A 23,675-nucleotide genomic window follows, 5' to 3' on the forward strand; every position below is an offset into this window, starting at 1 on the left:
TGGGAGTCGAACTTGAAACCTCATCGGTTTAACTGTCTAAGGCCTATGAAGCTCAACCAACTCGTCCAACGCCCCATTGGCATGGGCCGTGTCACTTTTGTCGATAGTAAAGAATAGAATTTCGACCTCCTCTCTATAACAATAAACCGTGATTGATCGTTACGAAATCAAAATTGAGTATTAAAATATGGACTATGTGTAAGTGAACTCGCGGAAATTCGCCAAGTGCTGGGAAGGAGTTTGGTGGCCAATGCTTGGGTAGATTCCGAATTTTGCTCCATATCAAAAGGATTTTCCATAAGATTTATGGTTAAGGCATACAAGCGAGTCAGGCTACTTTGTCACGCCCCGACTCTCGAGGTCGCGACATCCCTACCAAATCGCCACGAGGTTACGAAGGATAACGTCCCGGGCGCGTTATCGACCTTTCAATTATCTACGCATGCGGAAACGGTTTACTCCCGGACAACATAAAAACAAACGGGGATAGCATAGCGGGAAAAACATACCAAGGCAAATAATCAAAAGGTAACATATACGGTCACCAAACAGCATATGAGCCTTAACCCTACTGAGCTACAGAAAGATATACAACCCCATACTTCGAGGCGGCTCACTAGACCTCAAAAGATTACTAGGTCGGATAAGGTTAACTTCTCATCTACTCCAAAAGACTACCCTTATAACCTGGCCTTGGTGTCCGCAAAGCTCCCTCACTTGGAACCCGAAAGTGGTTCCCACAACGGGGTGAGATATATATCTCGGTGAATCAAGCCTAAGCTCGGTTAGGACGATGATTCACCTAAAACATCCTAAACACAAGGATTATAAAAATCACGATATAGACATATATCCGGTCATCATATCGCATGGCAATAATCACCCACATGCATACTTACCAGCCTTCAGCCACACATAATGCAATGCTTGACTATACTCAACAGCCACATTGGACAACCAAGCGAACACGCATCACACTCACAAGTATGCACTGGACACCACACAAGTCCATTTATTAACGATGATCGTGCCCTTGGCGCCACGGTGATGAGGATCCACGCGACCGGCGTGATCGACTCTCACAATTAATGCGATCCCGCATTCTTCCGGCAGGACCGGGCTACGTTCCTTTTCCCTCTCGGCAACGGCTACTACAAGCGGTGTATCCGGTGCAACCCGCACGGCACGGCAAGTAGGCATCCCTACACGGGGCTTCGGTCCATCACAAGCTGCAACCGGCATCCGATAATCCCTTAAAACCGTACGTACCATACGGGGCATGAATTATCGTGCTTCTGGCAAGTCGTGTGGTTCCATAAAAACGGTACGGTGTGTACTATGTGTACAGATCGAACTTGCCAGGAAAACCCATCATCGTTCCTTCATATGGCCATACAGCACACCCGACACATCAATCAATTTATTCTCTTTGATTTAGGCCGGATGCTCACACAAACGTGCTCAAAGACTCGGCCCCAAGGCCATTTTCATGCTAAAATATGTCTTTGATCTTGCACACGGTCATATGCATATGCAGACAACCAAATGGACACCGCAAAGACACACGGAACAATTAATTCCCAAGCGGACGCCAATTCACTCAACGAGCATCCAGGATACTCAAATCAACATTTCAACGTGGCGATCCGCCAAAAATCACTATTCACGCCGGAAAACACTGTTCACGGCCGAAAACTGTGACGAGTTCGGAGGTGAAATCGCTGCAAACGGCAGCAGCTCAGCGATTGGAGGTCCGGCGAGCGACGAAAGCTGAAAAACAGAACCGACGAGAGGTAAAAACAGGGAAACCGGGCTGAATTTGGGGGAAAAACGATCTCGCGGGCTGAGGCGAGGCTAGGAAAGGCTGGGGGACTCACCTACAGGTCGAGGACGACCTTCGGGACCAGCTGGGGGCGGCGGATGGCGGCTGGAAGCGGCCGAACGGTGGCTGTACAGAATCGCGCAGAAAATAGGGGAAACGGGCGCGAAACAAGGGAGGTCCGATCGGGGCTCAAATCAAGCTCTACGGGCGGCGGCCGGCTCCCAACGACTTCATGGAGCTATGAGAGGTTGAGGGTGACCGTTTAGGGTGGTCGGCGGGCGGTGGGTCACGGCGAAGGAGCCCGAAACAGCGGCGCTAACCGGCGACGCGAAAACAGGGATGTTGGGCGACGGGTCTGTTCGGGGCTGAATCGGGACGGCGCGGGCGGCACACGGCTGTGGAACGGCTTCGGGGGGTTGAGAGGGAAGTGGAGTGGTGGTGGGTGGCGGCTGGAAGCGGCTCGGGGCGGTCGGAGCAGCCCAAAACGCCCACGGACGCGCAACAGGGCAGTCCAACGTCGGGAGGCTTCCGTGGCGGTCCGGCGAGTCCGGCGGCGGCCGGAGGGAGGTGAAGTGGCGGCAGAGGAGGCTGGAAGTCGGAGGTGAAGGTTCGGGTTGGTGGTCGCACGAAATTGCCGAGGAAGGAGGCTGGGTGTTCGGTTCAAGGGGGAGGAGGTCGCGCAAGTGCGGGGGGAGAGAGAGAGCAACGGGAGAGAGAGAGAGGAGGGGAGGAGAGAGAGAAGACCCACGTGGGCTTTGACTGGTTGGTCGAGGGGCTGACCAGATTTGACTGGGTGGGGCCCATGGGTCACTCAAATTAAAATTTTCTGTCTCTTATGCATAATATCCAAGGGCGAAACGGTCTTTTGATCAACCGGGACTGATCGGATTTTTGGCTCAACCGATTGGGAATGAAATTTGGATTTTCACGGGCTAGGTTTGGTCCGGAAAAAGTTTAGGCGCGAGGATTAAAATCCTAAGTCGCGGTGACCACGATTTCGAGACCCAATCGAAATCGAACGATATTTCGGGAATTGTTCAAAATTCGTCACGTACGTCCTTTCGATCCGAAATTTAATACCAACTAAAGTTCAATAATAATCCTTTTTATTGAACTCGGTCTCTGTACCGAGGGCCTAATTTCCAGGGCGTCACATACTTGGTACTTGGTAGAGCAAATTATGCTCGACTCGTCAACCGCTCGAGATCGGCTCGATTTTTTCCAAGCTAGAGTCGAGGATAAGTGGCTTATCAAGCCGAGTTCGAGCCTCAAGACACTTGACTGGATCGACTTACAAGCCTAATCGAGTATCTCATTTTTTTATGCACATATTATTTTGTTGTGGATTTCGATCTAAGTCCCATTTGATCAAGTTGGAAAATCCCCGTATGTTGAGTTTTATATACTTAAAATCGAGCCGAGCTTGAGTATGTGGAGTTTTTTGCCGAGTCTAATTCGGCAAGGAAAAAAAGTACGCAATCGAGATTTACGAGTCAAGTCGAGATCGAGAGTGACGCCGTGTCATCTCGACTCGACTCGATCTTGCCGGAAAGACCATCCTGCTAGGCGATTTAACAAATTGGTGATAATAAGCATGTATTTGAACAGGGTTATTGGGTAGAATTGGCCATCGACCTGGTCCTCCTGCTTGTCCAAATATTACTTATTTTTCCGCTGTTTTCATAACACATAATTGACCCATCTTTTAAAAATGTTGAATACAACTTAGTTTAGTCTAGCATTTAGACTTGTGAGGAATGCTAGTGATCAATTTGTCCAATGGACCGACCATAGCGAGAACCCGATCTCACCTAAGCAGTACACATCGTGCTACGAGTGCATAAATGCGACATACTTGCAGTAGGCATGAAATCCTCCTTGATTTGATGGAATTTAGGGATGAAATTTCCGATTCGATGTATGACGTAAACTCCACATTACTTCATTTTTTTTTTCTTCCTAATGAAACAGGCGCGCAGTTACGGGAACGTATCTCAAACGAAAATTCATGGCCAGGACATAAGGATGTGATGCATGGATTGAATAATTAAGGCGCTAAATGTTGTTGGTAGAACAAGCTGAAGGACTAACGTATGATAGATGTTGAATCAATTACATGGTTGAATCACAGTGCTGTAGTGAGTTTGTACATTGCATGTGGGGATAACTGTCTAGAAAGTCCTATACCTATTGTATAGAGTCCAATTCAGTCCTAAAGTTTCCAGTTGTGCTAAACCTATTGTTTTGATAATTGGATCAAAGGACTATATTAACAAATTGTTAAAAAGTTTAGAATTAAATTGGCAAACTGTCAAAAAGCTTAAGACTAAATTAGCACAATTCAAAAGTTTATGACTGAATTGACTGCGGTACAATAGGTTTAAAGCTTTTTAGATAATTTTTCCATTACATGTGCATGTATACTTACGCTGCGTGAGGAGATGAACTTTCAAAGAGAAAACTGCCAACGGCTGTGCGTTACCATGTTCCTTTCCGATCCACATGGTAACTTACTTTCAATTGCTTGCTGTCATCGAATTCGAAGACCTGCATTACCCTCATAAATTTGTTATACGATAAGAAAGTCAAGTTCAATTAATAAAATCGAGCTATCAAAGTTTCAGAATTAGCCACTACTTTGCCAAACCGAAATGAGCTCATCACTCAAAGCATCACTACTTAAAAAGGTTTGCTGGCGATGGCTTCCATAGAAGCTGAAAATTTGGAGAAAATTATCCATAAAGTACTAAACATATTGTATGGCGACCAATTCAATCATAAATCTTTTAATTATATCAATTTAGTCCTAAATTTTTTTATGATTTGTCAATTTAGCTCTAAACCTTTTGAAGTTCTGCCGCTTTAATCCTAAACCTATTATTTGGACAATTGGCTGAGAGGACTACATTAACAAACTTCAAAAGGTTTAGGACTAAATTGACACAATTGAAAAGGTTTAGGACTAAATCAACATAATTGAAAAGTCTAGGACTGAATTGATTGCCGCACAATAAATTCAAGATTTTTTCCTACTAGCGGCAAAAATTCCTACCGACATTATGTGACCCTAGTACACAAACATAAGCTGATCTCGGAACCATACTGTTGTGCGTGGGGACTGTTCATCCCGTCCCTAAACTTGTGCACTTTTTTATTTTGTTTTGCCGATGAAAAGCTAGTTTAGCCATTTTGAGTAGAAGAGATAAGCTTGCAGGTATCTCGACACTCATGGAACAATATTACAACGTACAATAATTCACATGATCCCACATAATGGATTTCAAGATGAGCGGTAAAATGGGGTTAGTATATCCGTTTTGACGACATTAACTATAGTATAAGAAAAAGAAAATTACATGTGCCCCTTGTGATCACGGCACAACGGGCAAGAAGCACTCCGCCTGAGCCACAAATCGATGCACTGTGCATGGAAGTAGTGTCCACACTTGGGGATGGTCCGGAGCATTTCCTTGGGCTGGTACTCCGACAAGCATATTGTGCAAACGTTGTCGTTCGGCCTGGGCACTTGTCCATCGTCATCGATTCGAATCTTTGGATAAGATTCTATCGTGGCTGAATCGATGCCCGTGACACTATTGGAGGCATGTCGAGTTTCTCTCGAGGGGCTCGAAGGAGATGTGATGTCTGCCACGTCATTTTCGCGGTCGTTGCCGTTAGGAGGTTGATTGAGAGGATCGCGATGCTCGGAGACTCGAGCGCGCGAGCTTAGGTAGAACGCGAGTCCGGAAATGCAAAGAAGCGAGGGCAACACGAGGCCGAGGAGTATCCCCAACTTGGCACGCTTTGAAAGCCCTACATTATTAGCTGATTATTGGTGGGGTAGGAGTTGGAAAATTATTTACGGACGTCCCAATGACAGGAGAAGTCTATTCACCCAAACAGAAAAGCTAAGAAGACAGCCCGTCAAAGCGACGGACCCGTGCGGTCACGCAACAGTGTGGTATGCTTGCCAAAAAGAAGTTGCCAAAAGCCCACATCTTAAAATGTACGGTCAGCATGAGTCCGTCATTTTGACGGACTGTCTTCTTAGCATAACCTTTCACCCAAATACCATTAAAATGGGCTTAAGTACACTATAATTACCAAAACTTGTGTACGGTGCTCACTTTAGTGTCAAAATTTTCAAAACGTTCATTTAAGTGCCAAATTTTTTGAAAAATGATCACTTGAGTGCCAAAATTTTTAAAACGATAACTTAAGTGCCAATTTTTTTTTAAAACGATCATTTAAGTGCTAATTTTTTTAAAAAACAATCACTTTATTGTCAACTTCATCGAGCCACGTCAGCTCAAATATTAATAAAAATAGCACGTGTCGGATTTCCAGTGAGCCACGTCGGCTCAAATTAGAGTTGACATCGAAGTGATCATTTTCCAGTAAGCCACGTCAGCTCAAATTAGAGTTGACACTGAAGTAATCATTTTTTAAAGAAGTTGGCACTTAAGTGATCGTTTTTAAAAAAAAAATTGGCACTTAAGTTATCGTTTTGAAAGTTTTGGTACTAAAGTGAGCGCCGTACACAAGTTTTGACACTTCTAGTGTTGTTTAGCCCATTAAATGACAAGCGCAGAGATTCAAATGGAATTAAGGAAGACGGTTTTATCAATGGATATTTTTTAAGCACTGACTCAAATAAGTACTTACCAGGTTTACCGAAGCATCCGACATCGGAGCCCGCAGAACCCTTGAACCCGCACTTCCCACCACTTTTCTCGCACGATCTACAATTCGGGAAATCCCACGTCAGGAAAACACTCTCGGTTACGTCCGTGGGATATTGCCAGGCCACCGGAACCGACACTGTCCAGGTACGACATCGGAACACCGAGAAGTACCAAGTGAATGAACCGGCAACAGCAATATGTACCGTGTGGTTTTCATCGCTGAGGCAGTCCACCCGTTCGATCCCGAAATCTGACAGATCAATCGAGCAATCCGCAAACATGAAGTTCCCATGCTCTTGCGCCACGAAAACCGAGCTCGAGAACGTCGAGTTTTGAAGCCGCTTCGCCAAGCAGTTGCCCGGGTCCCTGAGCACGATGTATTGTTTCTTATAGTCAATGAGGTCGACGACAAAGTCTTGCGAGTTAGGCAATTGGAGGACCGCTTGGCCTCGGACGTTGCACGAGAGATCGAAGCCCGGATAGCCGCATCGCTCGGGGTGGAAGTCGCTTGCTCGGAAAGGGAAGCGGATTTCAGGTCCAAGGGTACTGCAAAATCTCACCGGACACAAATCGTCAAGGTTATTAGCGGATACACGGAGAGAGAGGCCGAGGAAGAAAGAGAAGAAGAAGATGGCGGAGGAAGCCATCACAGTCGGATAGCATAGGTGCCGAGGATTGTACCTAGAAATGTATGTTTCTTGAATTCCTTCTCTCTCTTTCCCCTAAAGAAAGGTTCATGTCCTTTTCAGAGAGAGATAATTAACATCTTATATATCTTCTCAGGGATTCAAAACCAATACGTGCCTTAGTTAATTTAGCCGGCCAAATGGATGTGGATATGTAGGTCCACAGAAAGGCATACACTGACATGGCGAAGAGAAAAGGCGAAATTTCATGTCAATCGCATTTTGTCGTTGGATCCCCATGAGGACAAGTACATAGAGACAACTACATGGGATGACGATCCATTTGCCCCTCCCCTCTTCTTGGGAGCAAATATTTGTGCCGGCCGGGTCCGTGATGACTGGCTTAATCACATTCATTAATCATCAGAGTCTCACATGGGTTTACAACATCGACCACCCTCACCAATGGTCGGGGGAGTCGCCGGCCACGGGCTGAGGCTCAGCGACCTCCGCCAACCAGCCCCCACCCATCGTCGGCCATTGCTGGCAACGGTGGGGCGGCTACAGCGGCAAGGCTGTGCAAGCCCTCGTCACTGCCATCTTCTTTTTTATTTATTTTTATTTAGTGATTTAGCTTATTTTTCTCATTTTTTAATTTTTCAGTACAAATGAGTGAGCAAATTTTGATGTTTTTGAAGTTAAAAATGTTGGAGATTGCATTGTCATTTCGCAGATAAAAATGCTGAAGTCGTCCCGATGCTTTTTAGCTATTTTTTAACTATTTTTAACTATTTTTATTATTTCTGACAAAAAAATGTTTTTATTATTTTTTAGCTTATTTTTTTATTTTTTTAATATTATGTGAAATTTTCTTTTAATTTTTAGCTTTTTTTTTGTTACTAACTAGGATCCTTCGGCGAGCCACGTAGATACCACGTAAGATTTCCGGCGAATAATCGTTTTTCAATAAAATTAGCACTTAAGTGATGTGTGTGTATATATCACTTTGGTGCCCATATATTGACATCAAAGTGAGCGTTGTACACAAATATTAACACTTAAAGTGTCTTTTTGCCCATATTTTTCACATTGAACAAAAAAGTGCTCCATAGTTGCACCTTCAAAGAGGTGTAATATGAGAGACTTCTATATGAGTTGCATGTTGATAAATAAATAAATAAATAAATAAAAGAACATTATTTTGATCATTCGGGTATTATTATCAAAACTGAGCTCAATTCACTCCACGTGTCAAAGTGTCAATACACACGTGTTTACATCTGGGTCGCGAATGCAGCAACTAATGTTTTCGGAAAAAGTTGGCAAAACGCATTTAAAATGGTATCTCAATAGAAAAGCTGATAAGTTAAAAGAATTAGATGAACGTCGGAAATCAGAAACTCAAATGAATTGCCGGTAACTCAGCATAGCTGTTGACTTATGTCGGGACCTAAAAAATCAGGTTTCTAGGCTAATGGATTATTAGGTTAATTATTCAACTAACCTAACTCGGACTCTCCCAAGTCCATACCAAATCACAACTTAACATGCAAAGGTATTTGAATTGGAATCGCCACTAATCATTTTTGGTAGGTCGATTAGAAACCTAAGTAAATTAGCGGGAGAACTAAATTACTTCTACGAACCGGAGATTCTAAATCCGGGGATTTGATTACGCTAGATTATTCTAACGCCCTTTCGGTACCATTTTATTTCATGAAAAAAATTTTGTTAGGCAACATTAATTGATTTTAACCTAAGTCACTAACAAAGGTTATCATGCGATTGCACAATCAATTAATTGAACATCCATGAGTCACGGTAATTGCAGGAAGCATACGCCAAGACAAATTGTTCTCACTTTTGAATTTTTGCTTTTTAATGAGATAAAGACTAACCTATATGCAATGCATGAATTTAATCTAAGTTGCAAATGAATTAAACTAAATGCATGGAAATCCTAAGCATGCATATGAAATTAATTTAACTACATGACTAACCTAGATGACGTGTAATTAAATGAAACTAATGTACAAATGATGTTACGGTCTAATTAAAATGTCTACATGACTTTAAGATTGAAACATGCAACATGCAAATTCTACGTATGCCAAACCTAGCATGCAAATGACATGACAAGCTTATTTTATTTTTTTGTATTTTCGGATTAATGAATGACCCTAAATAAAAATATGCCTAAATATAATTATCTTACATATTTTAAGGTTCAGGTTAGCCTAATCCCCAACATATTAAAGATAAATTATTTTAGACATGAAAATCAATGCAAATATGCATGTTCTATCCTAGAATGCGAATCTACATTAACCTATTCTAAAATTAAATTAACGTGCAAATATCTACATGATTTTAATGCAATTTTTATCTAAAATGCAATGCAATATCTTTTAGAATTTTAAATATCACACAAGAGCATATATTCTAAAGATATTATGCCAATCAAATCAATCAAGAAAGTGGGTATCTCAACCAATTTTTGAAAAGATTTCGCAAATATCTGAATCCAATCTTTAATCCGTAATCTTACGGTTAGCAATTGAATTCAAATCCTTGCTCGTGTGGCAAATTGCGGATTAAAAATCACTAATCAAATTTACAATATTAGAGGTATGCAACAAGTGAGAGAGAATGATTTCAAAGAAAGGCAAGCAAATATTATGATCTTTAGAATAAGAAATCTTACCTTATCCGCAAAAACTTTCTTTTTCAAATTCGAATTTGAGCTAATGGGAGGCTTGCGGATCACTAGAGCTCGTCAACGGCTACGGGGCTCGGATGAACACATGACCGGATCTTCGGTGGTGTGGCAATGTTGATTGCTTCTTGCAGATCTCCTTTTGATGAGACTCACCAAATTACCATTAGAAAAAGCTCCGCATGGTAGGATCAGCTTCAACTATTTCTGAGTTCTCTAATAATAATAAAGGCTATGATGCAGAATGAAATTTTGACCGAAAAATTAGCAATTTATGGGATTCGTTGGTCAACCAACACTGGGCAAACATATGACTCTATTAAGTGCCACCGGAACTCACGCAGGATTGAAGCCACCCCTGAACAACGGCTGAACTTCGTTGGCACGAGCTCCTGTGGAAGACTGTACGGTAGCGAGACTCACGTTCAATTCAGCGATAGAAGTGGCTGTGGTTCTTGAGGTTCCACAGCTTCGTGGCTTTCTCCAGAGATAGATCGTCGTGGCTCCAGTTCAAGCTCCGTCATAGATCGATGAAAGATTGCGAGGCGAGGGACCTCGGGACGCTCAACGTAGTGTCGAGAGTTGTTGTTAGACAGTCGAGTGTCCTTGATTCAGCAACGGATCGGTAGAAACGCCAAGATGGGTCAATGGCATCAATACTAAAGACGCGGTATCAAGGTCCGACAAGGGGGGAAGTGCTGGAACGCGAGGTAGCGACGACGGATGAACGTGCGAGAAGAGTTGAATTCTCTCCTTCCATTCTCTTCGGGTATTCACCCGTGTGCCCTACTCTCTCAATCTGTGTGCGCTCTCTAGAAATTCTTATTTTTCAGAACTGAATGTGGATCCCCACTTTTGCACTCTCTTTCTAGCTTTCTCTCACGTACCTCACTGGACGACTCCCTCTCTCTGCACTATAATACTATCAAGTCCCCCCTCCAATTCTTTCCAACGAATCCCCTCTTTTATAGCCGACGAGCATGTGCGCTTTCTAAGCGGTGGGAGAATTGATTTTAAATAAAACAATCCCGTTGAAATCTCCAGTCTTGTTATTTTACCCACTTTTCAAATCACCAAACAAGCCACAATCTTCTTTTCGTTCCCCTACAGATATGGATGTGTGGATGTCTTTAACCGTATGGGCTCATCTTCTCTTTTGTTCGTTCCCCTTTCTTTGTCCACACCCCTCAAAGATCAAGTTCATCCAACATCAGTCCGACTCAAATGTGAAATGTGAACGCAAGTTAACAACAATAAGAATAAATGAACTAAATGCAAACTATATGCAAGATGATTATATTTTTTGTAGGGACTAAAATTAATCCCTAGTTTTTATGCAAATTATTAAATAATCAAAATTTAGGTGTCAACAACTTAATCGGAGGAAAGTGATGTCACTTAAAATAAATATTGGTGATCTCTTGTAATAGTTAGCGAAATGATTAAATGAAAAATATATTCACATCCGCGAAAATTTTTTAAACATTTTTGATTGGTTAATTATTTCAAAATGACACAATTGATCTTTCGGGAAAATATTTTTCAAGCTATTTATTTTCTGCCGAACGAACGAAACCAAAGTATCTAAGCCAAAATTTTGAATTCGGTACTATGTACAAGTGAACTCGTGAAAATTTGCCACGTGTTAGGAAGGAGTTTAGTGGCTCATGTCCGGGCAGGTTCCAAATTTTGTTCCATCTCGAAAGGATTTTTGTAAGGAATATAGGAAGGGATACAAGCAGTCGAGCTACTTTTGAGCTATTCGCGCCCAAATAGTCAGCCGCTCAAAGATCACACCGATTATTCACGAGCACGAGTTGAGATCGAGTGACTTGTCAATCCGAGTTCAAGCCTAAAGACACTTGACTCGGTCGGCTTGCAAGCCTCTTTGAGTATCTCATTATATATGCTGATATTCTTTTGTTATGGATTTTGAGCCGAGCCCCATTCGATTAAGTTGAAAAATCCGAGTATATTGAGTTTTATATATTTACAATCGAGCCAAGCTCAAGCGTATCGAGTTTTTTGCCGAGTCAAGCTCAAGCGGGGAAAAAAGTAAATAAAAAATAGAAAGGCTAAAAATTAAAAAAAAAAAAAAAAAGGACATGTCCAATAAAGGTCCTAAAACTTGTCACAAAATTGAATCCTAAAACTTATAAAAAATGTAATCAAGTCCTAAAATTTGTTAAATTTGTGCAAACGAGTCATTCTATTAACTCTCAAAAAAGATGATCTTTTTTTTAATATTTTCTCTCTCCTATGTGGTAATGAAGTGCCTAGATGATGTCAGTTTGGTTCAAATTTGATTTGTAATATAAGTTTTATTTAAATAGTATTTTAAAAAAATTAAGAAAAAATTAAAATTTTATTTAAAATAAGTTGAAAAATTAGCTTAAAAATTTAACAAAAAAAAAAACTCAAAACATGAGAGAAAAAAAGGGTAAACACAGAACATCATTGTCGCCACCACAGCCCCACCATTGTTAGCAATGGCCCGCGACCCTTTCGAGCCGCAGACGAGGGTCGCGGCCCTCACCCAATTCGGTTCAAGGGTTACTAGCTCTCGCGCAGGTTTGGCCGAGGGCCACCACTGGCGGGGTTGGATCGCTAGTGGTGGCCCTCGTCCAAACACGGGCAAGCACCCGCAGGCCCTCGCTTACGGTCGGCGGGGTTGCCGGCTCCTGGCCAGGGCTCGGCAACCGCCTCGCCGCTTGCTTCTCTACCTCTTTTTTTATTTTATTTTAAGCTACTTTGTTAAAATTTTAAGCTTATTTTTAATTTTATTTTGAATAACGTTTGTATTTAAATGAATTTAGTTTTAGCTAATTTTTTTTAAATTCAATTAAATTTATTTTAAAGTGTAGAAGTCCACATGGACTTTTTTTTTTTAAATGCCATTTTACATTGAATTTTTATTTATTAATGCTACGAGGCAGCTTTGGCGGGAATATTTTGCCAGAGCCACTTAAGTGATCATTTTTTCTCCGATTTGGCACTTAAGTGACTCGACGGAAACTTTTGACACTAAAGTGATCTCCATACACAACTTTGGGCACTTATGTTGTGCTTCTCCCAATTTTAAGACTTCCAATGAACATACCCAAAAAAAAGTATTGATCGCGGCACAACGGGCAAAAAGCGCTCCGTCCGAGCCATTGATCGATGCACTGCACGTGGAAGTAGTGTCCAAACTTGAGGATGGTCCGGAGCGTCTCCCTGGGCTGGTACTCTAACATGCAAATTACACAAACATTGTCATTCGGCTTGGGTACCTGTCCATCATCATTGACTTGAATCTTCAAATAAGATTCTATCACGACTAAATCGATGCCCGTGACGCCATAGGAGGCGTGTCAAGTTTCTCTGGAGAGGCTTGAATGAGATGTGATATCCGCAACGTTGTTTTCGTGGTCGTTGCCGTTAGGAGGTTGATCGCAAAGGTCGCGATGCCAGGAGACTCGAGCGCTCGAGCTTAGGTAGAACGGGAGTCCAGACATGCAAAGAAAGAAGGGCAACATGACACCGAGGAGTATTTCCTACTTGGCACGCCTTGAAAGCCCTACATGATTAATTGATCATTTGTGGGGTGGGAGTTGAAAAATTACTTGCGGACGTCCCAATGAGAGGAGAAGCTAGTCCATTCACCCAAATACCATTAAAATGACAAGCGCAGAGATTCAAACGAAATAAACAAAACGGATTTTATCAATGAATTTTTGAAGCACTGATTCAAAAAACTAAATAACAAAAACGAGGTATTATTTTCAGGTAGAAACTGGCTTATCTAAGTACGTACCGGGTTTACCGAAGCATCCGACATCAGAGCCCGCCGAACCCTTGAAACCGCACCTCCCACCACTTTTCTTGCAAGATCTACAATCCGGTGCATCCCACTTCAGGAGAACACTCTCGGTTATATATGTGGGATATTCCGGCGTCACCGGAACCGATACTGTCCAAGTACGGCATCTGAGCGACGAGAAGTACCAAGTGAATGAACAGGCAGGAGCAACCAATACCGTGTGGTGCACATCGCTGGGGCAGCCCACCCGTTCGATTCTGTAAGGCAATAAATCGCCCCAGCAATCCGCAAACATGAAGTTCCCATGCTCTTGCGCCATGAAAACCGAGCTCGAAATGTCGAGTTTCGAAGCCGCTTCGGTAGGCAGTTGCCCGGGTCCTTGAGCACGACCTATTGTTTCTTATAGTTAATGAGGTCGACAATGAAGACTTGTGAATCGGGCAATCGAAGGATCGCTTGGCCTCGGATGTTGCACAAGAGATCGAAGCCCGGATAGCCACATTGCTCGAGATGGACGTCGCTTGCTCGGAAAGGGAAGCGGATCTCAGGTCCGTGAGGATCGCAAAATCTTTCGGGACATAGATCGTTAGGGTTATTAGCGGATACATGGAGAGAGAGAGGCAGAGGAAGAAAGAGAAGATGATGGCGGAGGAAGCCATCAGAGGCACATAGCGAAGATACATACGATTGTACTTAGGAATGTATATTTGTTTTCTCTCTTTTTCCTAAAGTAAGGTTCATGTCCTTTTCGAGAAGAGATTATTAAAATCTTATCTATCTTCTCAAGGACACAAACATGGGATGTGCCTTAGTTAATTTCGCCAGCTGAATGGATGTGCATATGTACTATGTAGGTACCTAGAAACGCATTTGTTGCGTGCAATGCATGGGAGAAGGCGAAATTTCAAGTCAATTGCATTCTGTTGTTCGGTTCCATTTGCTCCTCCCCTCTTCTCTTGAGCAAATATCTATGCTAACCCGGTCCGTGATGACTGGATCACTGATGTCCGTTAATCATCTGAGTCTCACTTGGGTCTACAACATCGAGGGGTTGTGATTGAACCTTGTTTGCAAGGAATGGTCCATGATCCGGGCATGTATTCCCGAATCGAGACAACCCAACTCCGTATGCATTAATTTGCATCGACACGATTTTGGCCTAATGTCTGGAAGCGTGATTTATGTTGCGAAAAACAGGCCGCTGAACAGTAAATACAAAGGATAAGGAAATAGACCAGATACCGAAATTACATGGTTTGGTGGATGCAATCTATGTCCATGGAGAAAGTAGTAAAGAATTTCACTATAAATGAAGCGATATAACGGAAATCACAACCACACTCGAGTAGATTCATAAGTTCCCACGCAATATTCTCTTAATTTTTAGAAGGAATTTAGGATCTTACACGAAAGATTTGATTGGCTTCAACGTACTTGCAATTGTTTGATGTACCTCCGCTAAGAAAACTGTCAAGCAAGACGGCACTTCAACGACCACACGAAAACCAAAGACCAAGAAGAATATAGCGTGAAAAAAAAGGAAGGAAATCCACGTACAACTGGAAATTCGGTCAACCCAAGTATTGGAATTTAGTGGAAGTCAATTCATCTAGTTTTTCTGGGGTAAGGGTCAATTCATCTAGTTCATGTCCAAAAAAGAACAAATTTCTCTAGTTTCCTCGTTTTCTTAGGAGTAAAATTTCGTTTTCTTAATTTATCACCAAAAGTCAATCTCCTAAATTCGACAACATCCTTCGACCAAAAAAAATAAAATTTGACAACACCCAAGTCTAATATGAGCTTTCCAAATTAAGGATTAATTCCACATCCACGAAAAACATGACTAAGCTATCCGCACGCACTTTTAGACTAGACTGGTTCCCGGAGACATATTTTAACAGTTCACACGCGGAGAATACTTGTCGAAACAATGGGTAAATCTTTTCATGAGAAGAAAATCCCATAAATCTTTCGAAGAATTTGAATGTGAAATAGATAAATTTTCCCTAGTGTTATATTGACAACATCAACAATCAAACTCAATTTTTGAAATGATTCGTATCTTCAAAGTCACATTTTTCACATGTTTAATCTTTTCCCGATTTGACCCAAAAAAAAAAAATCTTTTCCCGAACTTTATTGCGCATTGCATATGAGTGCTGTAATTTGTTAGTCCAATGTGATTATATGAGTATGGGATAGATTCTACTCATTATGTCATTCCAGCCCATGACCGGTAGGGCCGCCGCTTTTCCTATTTGACAAGTACTGAGTCTTTAACCATTGGGAGTCGTCCTAGTGGCCACCTTTCCGACTAGGGAAGAGGGAGCTGGCGAGCTCGATTCCCCATCTTCTCAGAGAAGTTAGGGGTGATGACGCGTGAGCGAGGGAACCTTAGACATTATAACTCTACACAGCCTGTTGTAAAGCAAATCAATCGAGAATTTTCAACCTAAATCAAAACTTATGCCCGAAAATTGTTTTGTTGCTCTTGCCTTCTATTCCCATCGTAAGGGGTTCTATCGAGACCAAATTGTCAAATGGATCTCATGCGTCGTGGACCATGGCTCAATCGGGTAGTTATGCGCCGTTCGAACGCGGATGCGGTATTTAAAGTGTTGAAATATAACGCGCGGAAACTAACCCAGATCTTGCAAATAAATCAATGCGAAAAGCCTAGAGAAATAACGACGAACAATAAAGGACACCAGAGATTACGTGATTCGGTCCGAATATCGGTACCTACATCTACGGGAGAGCCAGCAAGAACAATCCACTATAATCGGAGAATCAGAATTACAATCGCTCAATACGCTCGTGTTTCCCACACTTAAATTATACCCAAATCCTAAGTGTTCACAAATAAATAATTCAGATGTAAACTCACGAAGCACAAAATCACCGTGTTTTCGGAATTCGTTCGTGCGAACTTCTCTTTGCGGCTTCAAGACTCAACGTGGTTTTGGCGATGTCAGAGTCTTCCTTCTCGTGCGCCGCTCGAGTCACCCTGTGCAACTTCTGCAGAAAAGAATTAAAGCACAAAACCCTTCTTTTGTTTTATTCATGGACAAAGACGTTTCTGTCCTCAAATGGGCATAAAATATTGTGCTCTCCTCCTTTTTCGTCCTTTTGTGGCAAATAAAAACTCTTTTTTTTATTTGTTCTTTCTGCCCCATAACTGATTTGCGGGCGCACAAGATATACTCCCAAAAACAGAATATACGTGTGACTTCTTTTATTCGGCCAGAGGAGTCCATGAAGCTAATCTGATCAAATCTTGCATATTTCAAAAAAAAATTTCATCTCCGTATAAATTCAAACACGAGACACAAAATAACATAAAGTCGTAGACCGTCGAACCTTTGGGCCCGCACCTGCCACCACTCCCCTAGCACCACTCGCTTCGCGAGGTGACTGTCCGGATTCTTGAGTGAAACGTATGGTTCAAGTCGGGCGACCGGAGGATCTCTTGGCTTCGGTTGTTGCGCTAGAGATGGAATCCAGGATAGCCGCAATGTTCACCTTGGATGTCCCTAATCGGAAAATACGCACAAAAGCGGACATTTTGGTTTCTTGAGAGATTGCCGGGACATACTGAAGAGATCAGTGACTGGTTGAGGGAAGGTTAATTTCTTGTTCTATGAAGTACTTTTAAATTACCATGAGAATATACACAAAAGCGAGAAATTTACAAAAGTAATACCGTGAATCCATCGTAGACTTGAATTTTAAATCTCCCTCATCTTAAGATGTAAGGTGATGATTAGAGACTAGATGCCTTGTGATTACGGCATATAGGGCAAGAAGCATTTTCCTTGAGCCACCTGTCTATGCAATGAGCATGAAAGTAGTGTGCACATGCGGGGATGGTCTTGAGTATCTCCTTGGGCTGGTATTCCGACAAGCAAATCGTGCAGATGTTGTCGTCGGGCCGGGGCACCTGTCCCGAAGCATCGATTTGAGCCTTTGGATACGATTCCAACGTGGCCAAGTCGATGCCTACATTCATGTTGTCATTACCATTGAGGCTTTGATGACGAGGTCTGTTGCGTCGAGTGGTGACGTAGCAGGCGCATGCCCAGATACAGAATAGCAAGGGTGCTGCGACGATCCACGCTATCACGAACCTTATGCCTTTCGAAAACTCTATATATATGTTGAGGTTGATGTCTTGTATTCTGTTATTCAAGAGATTATGAGGCGGTTCCGAAAGGCCCCCTGCGACCGGACAGCACGGGGGTCCCGCTCCCCGGTGAGCGGGCGGGGGTCCGAGGGGGCCGCCCCGGCAGGGGTCGCGGGGGCAGCGCCCCCGAGCCGCGAGAGGCGTTTTATATTCAGTTATAGAATGATTTCTATGGAAAAATTGAATATTTTAGGCTATGTGGGCAATTTTGTAATTTGTGCCATGTAGGGTTTCGCTATATATATGTTTAGGGCGAAACAGGTCTCTAAGATAGAGAGGGTGTGAGAAAGAGCGGCTGTACACTTTTCTACGTTATTAGTGAAACAGATCTCATCTCCCCGTGGACGTAGGTAGGCGGAACATCTCCGCTACCGAACCACGTAAATTCTTGTGTTGTGCGAATTTCCATTACTTTCTTGCATCGTTGATAGGATCGAATTTAGATATTCGACAATATAATCACAGATCATGAAATCTATCAATCAAACTTGAAGCATTAGAAAAACGTCGGCGATCGACGATCAATAGTCGGTAACTATTTCGAAAATGTATCGCAAGCACAACGTGTTCGTAGGGTTAGTGTTTAGGATCATGACGGATGGGTTTAGAAAATTGATTTACAAAATACGGTGACTAGGGAATACTCAAGCAAATGAGTCCTAGAATACATATAAGCTTGATAATCAATAGATTGCGTCTATTACAAGTAGCATACCTTGATAGTGGGCGCATCGAACTTCCAATAACGCGTCGTCCCTCTCGACCCCACATCTCCCACCCGTCGCTTCACAACGTCTACAGTCGGGCTGATCCCATTTCAACCGAACACTCTCGGTTATGTTCTCCCTCAAGCTCAGCGTCTCCGGAGCTAACATCGTCCAGGTGTAGCACCCATTATCGGAGAACAACGATTTGGCAAGAAGATCCTCCGTGGGCGCAACCACCACCACTCGGTCTGCCCCATCGAGACAATCGACGCGTGTGATCAAAGTTCCCGGCAGGTCCGTGGGCAAGTTCCACGTGCAATTGGCGAGCGTGAAGCTCTCCTGCGCCTCGGCTAAGAAGGGAGATGACCCGGAGATCAAGTCGGAGATGAAGCTCCGGGTCGCCAGTAGGCGCTTCAGAAGGCAACCTCCGGGGTCCCCGAGCGAAATCGATTGGTTCGCATAATCAATTGACCTCACGACAAGGTCGCCGGAGTGAGGTAAGTGGATGATTGCTCGGCGTTGGTCATCGCACGAGATGTCAAATCCTGGATAGCCGCAACCTTCATCCTGAAGGCACTTGATTCGGAACGAGAAGCGGATTCAGGGTCCGTTGGGATCGCAATAGATCGTCGGGCAGGGAGCGCGAGGTTTATCCGAGGCGACGAGGACTAGAAGGACGAGGAAGGAAGACGATAAGAGTGAGAAGATTTCGGAGGACGCCATGTGAAGGGAGGTGACATGGTGGAGAGTACAAGGGATTGTAAAATAGGGAAGGCGGGCTTTGTTTACTTCTCCAATTGAAGGATGCTTGGTTACATGGATGCTCTTACAAAAACAAACGTTAAAATGCGGAGACCACGGCGACATGTGGATGGTGCAAGACTTTTGGTTTTCTTCTATCGAGACTTGTCAACGAGGTCAATGAGCAAACAAAAGAACAATTATCCAAAAAGTCCCGAATCAATTGTAATTTAGACAATTCAGTTCTAAATCTTTCAACTTTGTCAATTAAGTCGTAAATCTTCTCGCATTTTGCCAATTGAGTCAATCCAATAAATTTTGGCTGGAATTTGCTAACGTGGATGCCGGTCATCCTACTTAGCACAGCCGGTACTAACATGGATAATTTTTAATATTTTAATATTTTTTTTCTTCTTTTCTTTTCCTTTCCTCTTCCTTTTGCCACCGGCCACCAACAGGTGGGCTGGCCTTGCCTGGGCATGGGTCATTGTCGCCCTCCACAGACGATGGCTCCCCTCGCAAGATCTAGCCTTGCGAGGCTAAACCTCGTCGGGGCCTGCCCTCACCTGCCTTGCCCTCACTTGTGGCACACAAGGGTGACTCTCGCCCAAGCAAGGCTAGCCCATCCGATCGGCCCACCGGCAAAAGGCGTAAGAAAGGGAAAAAAAAAGGAAAAAAGAAAAGATCATAAAAATAATAAAAAAATTCAAAAATATTATAACATTTTGTTGATTATTTCCCTTACCCTTAAAACTGTAAGGACTAAGCTATCCAAAGTTGGCCGAATGGACTCAATTGACAAAGTGTAAAAATGTTTATGACTCAATTGGAAATTTGAAAGATTTAGGACTGACTTGGTAAAAATACAATAGATGTATGACTTTTTTTTGTAAAATTTTCCCTGCAAAAAAGAGTCGCATCCTGTAAAAAGGATTCAAACTTTTATTAAATTCGAAGTTTTCTCGTTTACATTCTATTTACATTAATAAATTGACTTAATAATGTAATGTAAGTATACAATTACTAAAAAAATTGGTTAGAATTAAGAAGAATATTGTCTTAGTTTCATTTTGGAATCGTTCCTCCTTTGCATATAGCCTAATGTCGTTACATTTGGAAATTGCCGCTCCACCACCTCCGGGACGTGCACCGACCAAGTATCGATTTGGGAAATCATCCGCGAAATTGAACACGATCGTGTGTCGTTCCCCGCTGAGACAGCCCCCGCGCGTGTTCCCCAAACTCATGTGGAGAAGTCGTACGAGTGATCGGCGAACGCGAAGCTCTCGTATTGTGGCACCACGAGGAGCGACCTAGAGAACGTCGAGTTCCCGAGCGAAACGTGCTGTTACTTGTAGTTGTCGTCGATGTCATTGGCAACGATGTACCTGGAGTTGGGCAATCGGAGGACAGCTTGGCTTCGGCTGTTGCAGGAGAGATCGAATGATTCGAATCCACGATAGCCGCGAGGTTCATCTCGGACGTCTCTGATCTGAAAAGGGGAGTAGATCGGAGGTCCGCGAAGTCGACAATATTTTTATCGGGTAACCCTTTTTAGGGATAATTGCCAAAAGAGTCTTAAATCTATTGTAATTGTGCCAACTCAGTCTTAAATTTTTTTTTTGGCCAATTCAGTCTTAAACATTTTGTATTTATGCCAATTAAGTCCTTTCGGCCAATTTTGGCCAAAAATCGCTGACGTGACAAAGTCGATGTTCATGTGGAAATTTTTAATGATATTTTATATTTATTTTCAAATATTAACCATACTCTGGACATCCCATGTGGCGAGGACGACCCTCACCGGACCATGCACGAGCTGCCCTTGCCTAAGGCCAGCGACCTCCGCTAGCCATGGACAAGGCCTATAGAGGGCCGCCGAGCCTTGCTAGTCACAGTAAAAAAAAAAAAAGCAAAAGAGAAGAGGAGAAAAAAGAAAAAAAATTAATGAAAAATTGAGATAATAATAAATTTAAAAAATTGTCTAGGTCAATGTCGACCAACGTCCACGAGCAACGATTTCTCATCAAAATTGGCTGGATGGTCTCAATTGACAAGACACAAAATTGGTTTAGGACTCAATTGGTAGAAATTCAATAGGTTTAGGTCTTTTTGAACAATATTCTCCATCGACTTTTGCTCAAACTATTAAGTCAATGGGATATTGGCCAACTAAAATATATTTACTACTCCGTCCCACAACAATTCTCTTTTTTTTTTTTTGGGGGGGGGGGGGGTCAAACATAACAATTCTCTATTATGGAATGTCTTCCTAGCACAACTCGCACGTCCATCTAAATACGATGGTTTGCCCGTAACAATGAAACTTTCATATTTTGTTAGGTTAATGGAGTGCTTCATAAGCTGAAATATATCTATTTTAGGACCCCCAAAAAAAATGGCCCGTCAAAATTTGCCTAAAAGAATGACCAATGGAAGTACCATGTGCCATGGAGGTGAAGCTGAAGCATAATTTTAGAGAGACAAGCAAGTACGTAAAAGACACTAATTAAGAATGATTACATGGGGCATTCTTTCAAATCACCACCTTTCGAGGACAAAAATCTTGTTGTTACTAATATTAGCAGAGTAGTACTAATGGAACTAGAGAATGCCTCGTAACTTATAAGCTGATTGTGATGATTGTGTGATTTTATCCAGCTATGTTCATGTAATTTCATGCAATATTTACCAAATGAAAGCCATATTTTTTAAAGGATCCGGTTTAATTCTGGGATTAGGACCCTTGTCAAGGAACTGACATCTACAATTTGCTTTCTCTAGAGAGATTGCCACGACATATTGGAGAGATCCAATGATTCACATTGATGGAAGATAATTTCTTTTTCTACGAAGTCCTTACGACTTACCGTGAAAATACTCACAAAAGCAGAAAAAAGACAAAATAATACCATAATTCCGACGTACAATTTCAATTTAAATCTCCATCATCATATGCCGTGTAGATGTAGATGAAAGATTAGGAATAGACACTATGATTCCTTATGATTGCGGCATAGAGGGCAAGAAGCATTTCTCTTGAGCCACTGGTCTATGCAATGAGCATGGAAGTAGTGTGCACACTCCGGGATAGTCCTGAGCGTCTCCTTGGGCTGGTATTCTGACAAGCAAATCGCACAAACGTCATCGTTCGGCCTAGGCGCTCGTCCAAGATCATCAATTTGAGCCTTCGGATACGATTCTAACGTGGCCAAGTCTATGCCCATGGCACCATCAACGGCATGTTGAGTACCTCCCGCGGCATCGGAATGAGGTGGATACATGTTGTTGTTGCCGTCGTGGCTCCGATGACGAGGTCCGTTGGCTCGAGTGCTGAGGTAACAGATGCTTCCAAAGACACAAAAGAACAAGGGGGATAGGGCGATCGTCATTATCACCAAATTTACGGCTTTCGAAAGCCCTGTATAGAGTCACATATTGCGAATCAATCATTCGAATTTGAAATGTCAGAAAAAACATCAATTAACAATGCTCACTAAGCTAAAGAATGGGCCTACGTAAGTTGATTAAGGCTTAGGCAAAGTACATTTTACTTGTTAAGAGATTTGTCTTTTCTACCCCCAACATAAGCTAGCCAATGGGCCTTTTGGGCAAACTTTGTTGGCTTATCAATGTTCCCTCTTCCTCCGATCATGCTTCTCATTGACTAATTGCAAATTTTGAACATCACACATAGAAACTGAATTACATGTGATGTCCATATTTGCAAATTTTTTTTTTTTTTGGTCGAACATATTTACAATTCACTAGTCAGAAAGAGGCGCGGTTGGAGAAAGCCTTCCTCCTCCAATCGTCCGATCAAGGATGGAGGAAAACATAGATCATATTAAGGCTTTGTCTGTTTCGCGAAAAATGTAATATTCCTTAAAAATGTTTTATAGGAAATTATTTTCCAAGAAAATAACAATAATTCTCTAGTATTTGGCTGAAATCTGAGATGAATTAAAAAATATTTTCCACCGTTTGATATGAAAAATTGGATTTGATTTTCCTCCCTGCATTACCTTTAATATTTTTATTTTTTATTTTAACTTTTCTATTTTTTAAAAATTAGATTTTTATTTTATTTTACTCGTATCTTTTTCTTCTTTCTTACCTTTTGTTTTTCCTCCTTCCTCTACCGGGATCGGCCGGCGACGGCCAAAGGGAGCCTCAAGCTCACCGGGCCGCTTTTGAGGCTAGTTGTCGCCGAGACGCGGCAACCAGCGAAGGAAGAAAAAAGAGTAAAAGAAAGAAAAGAAGAATAAAATAAAATAATTAAAATATTAAATAAAAACTAATAAAGTATAAAAAAAAAATAGTTGCTTTTAGATAGAGAGAAAAGAGGGGAGAGATATTAGTCTCCATAGAAAATGATTTCCTCTTTTCAAAA

At 42.3% G+C, this 23,675-nt stretch overlaps 1 protein-coding gene across 1 annotated transcript; it reads right to left on the reverse strand.

Moving 5' to 3' along the window:
* Nucleotides 1–5,174: 5,174 nt before the first annotated feature.
* LOC115747950 (RING-H2 finger protein ATL22-like) lies at nucleotides 5,175–7,172 on the reverse strand. The gene is made up of 2 exons (XM_030684284.2): nucleotides 6,488–7,172; nucleotides 5,175–5,635 (listed from the first exon to the last, which is right to left on the reverse strand). Exons 1-2 carry the CDS (start codon nucleotides 7,152–7,154, stop codon nucleotides 5,175–5,177), a joined length of 1,128 nt encoding a protein of 375 aa, XP_030540144.2. The 5' UTR covers nucleotides 7,155–7,172.
* Between the last annotated feature and the right edge of the window lie 16,503 nt (nucleotides 7,173–23,675).

The sequence above is a fragment of the Rhodamnia argentea genome, chromosome 3 (genome assembly GCF_020921035.1).
Source record: "Rhodamnia argentea isolate NSW1041297 chromosome 3, ASM2092103v1, whole genome shotgun sequence".
Lineage (NCBI taxonomy): Eukaryota > Viridiplantae > Streptophyta > Magnoliopsida > Myrtales > Myrtaceae > Rhodamnia > Rhodamnia argentea.

Excerpts from the sequence above, each read along its gene's own strand:
- LOC115747950 (XM_030684284.2), bottom strand. The coding sequence starts at position 7,154 with ATGGCTTCCTCCGCCATCTTCTTCTTCTCTTTCTTCCTCGGCCTCTCT. Across the intron at positions 5,636-6,487 it reads CGGATGCTTCGGTAAACCTG|GGCTTTCAAAGCGTGCCAAG; the intron begins GTAAGTACTTAT and ends CTAATAATGTAG.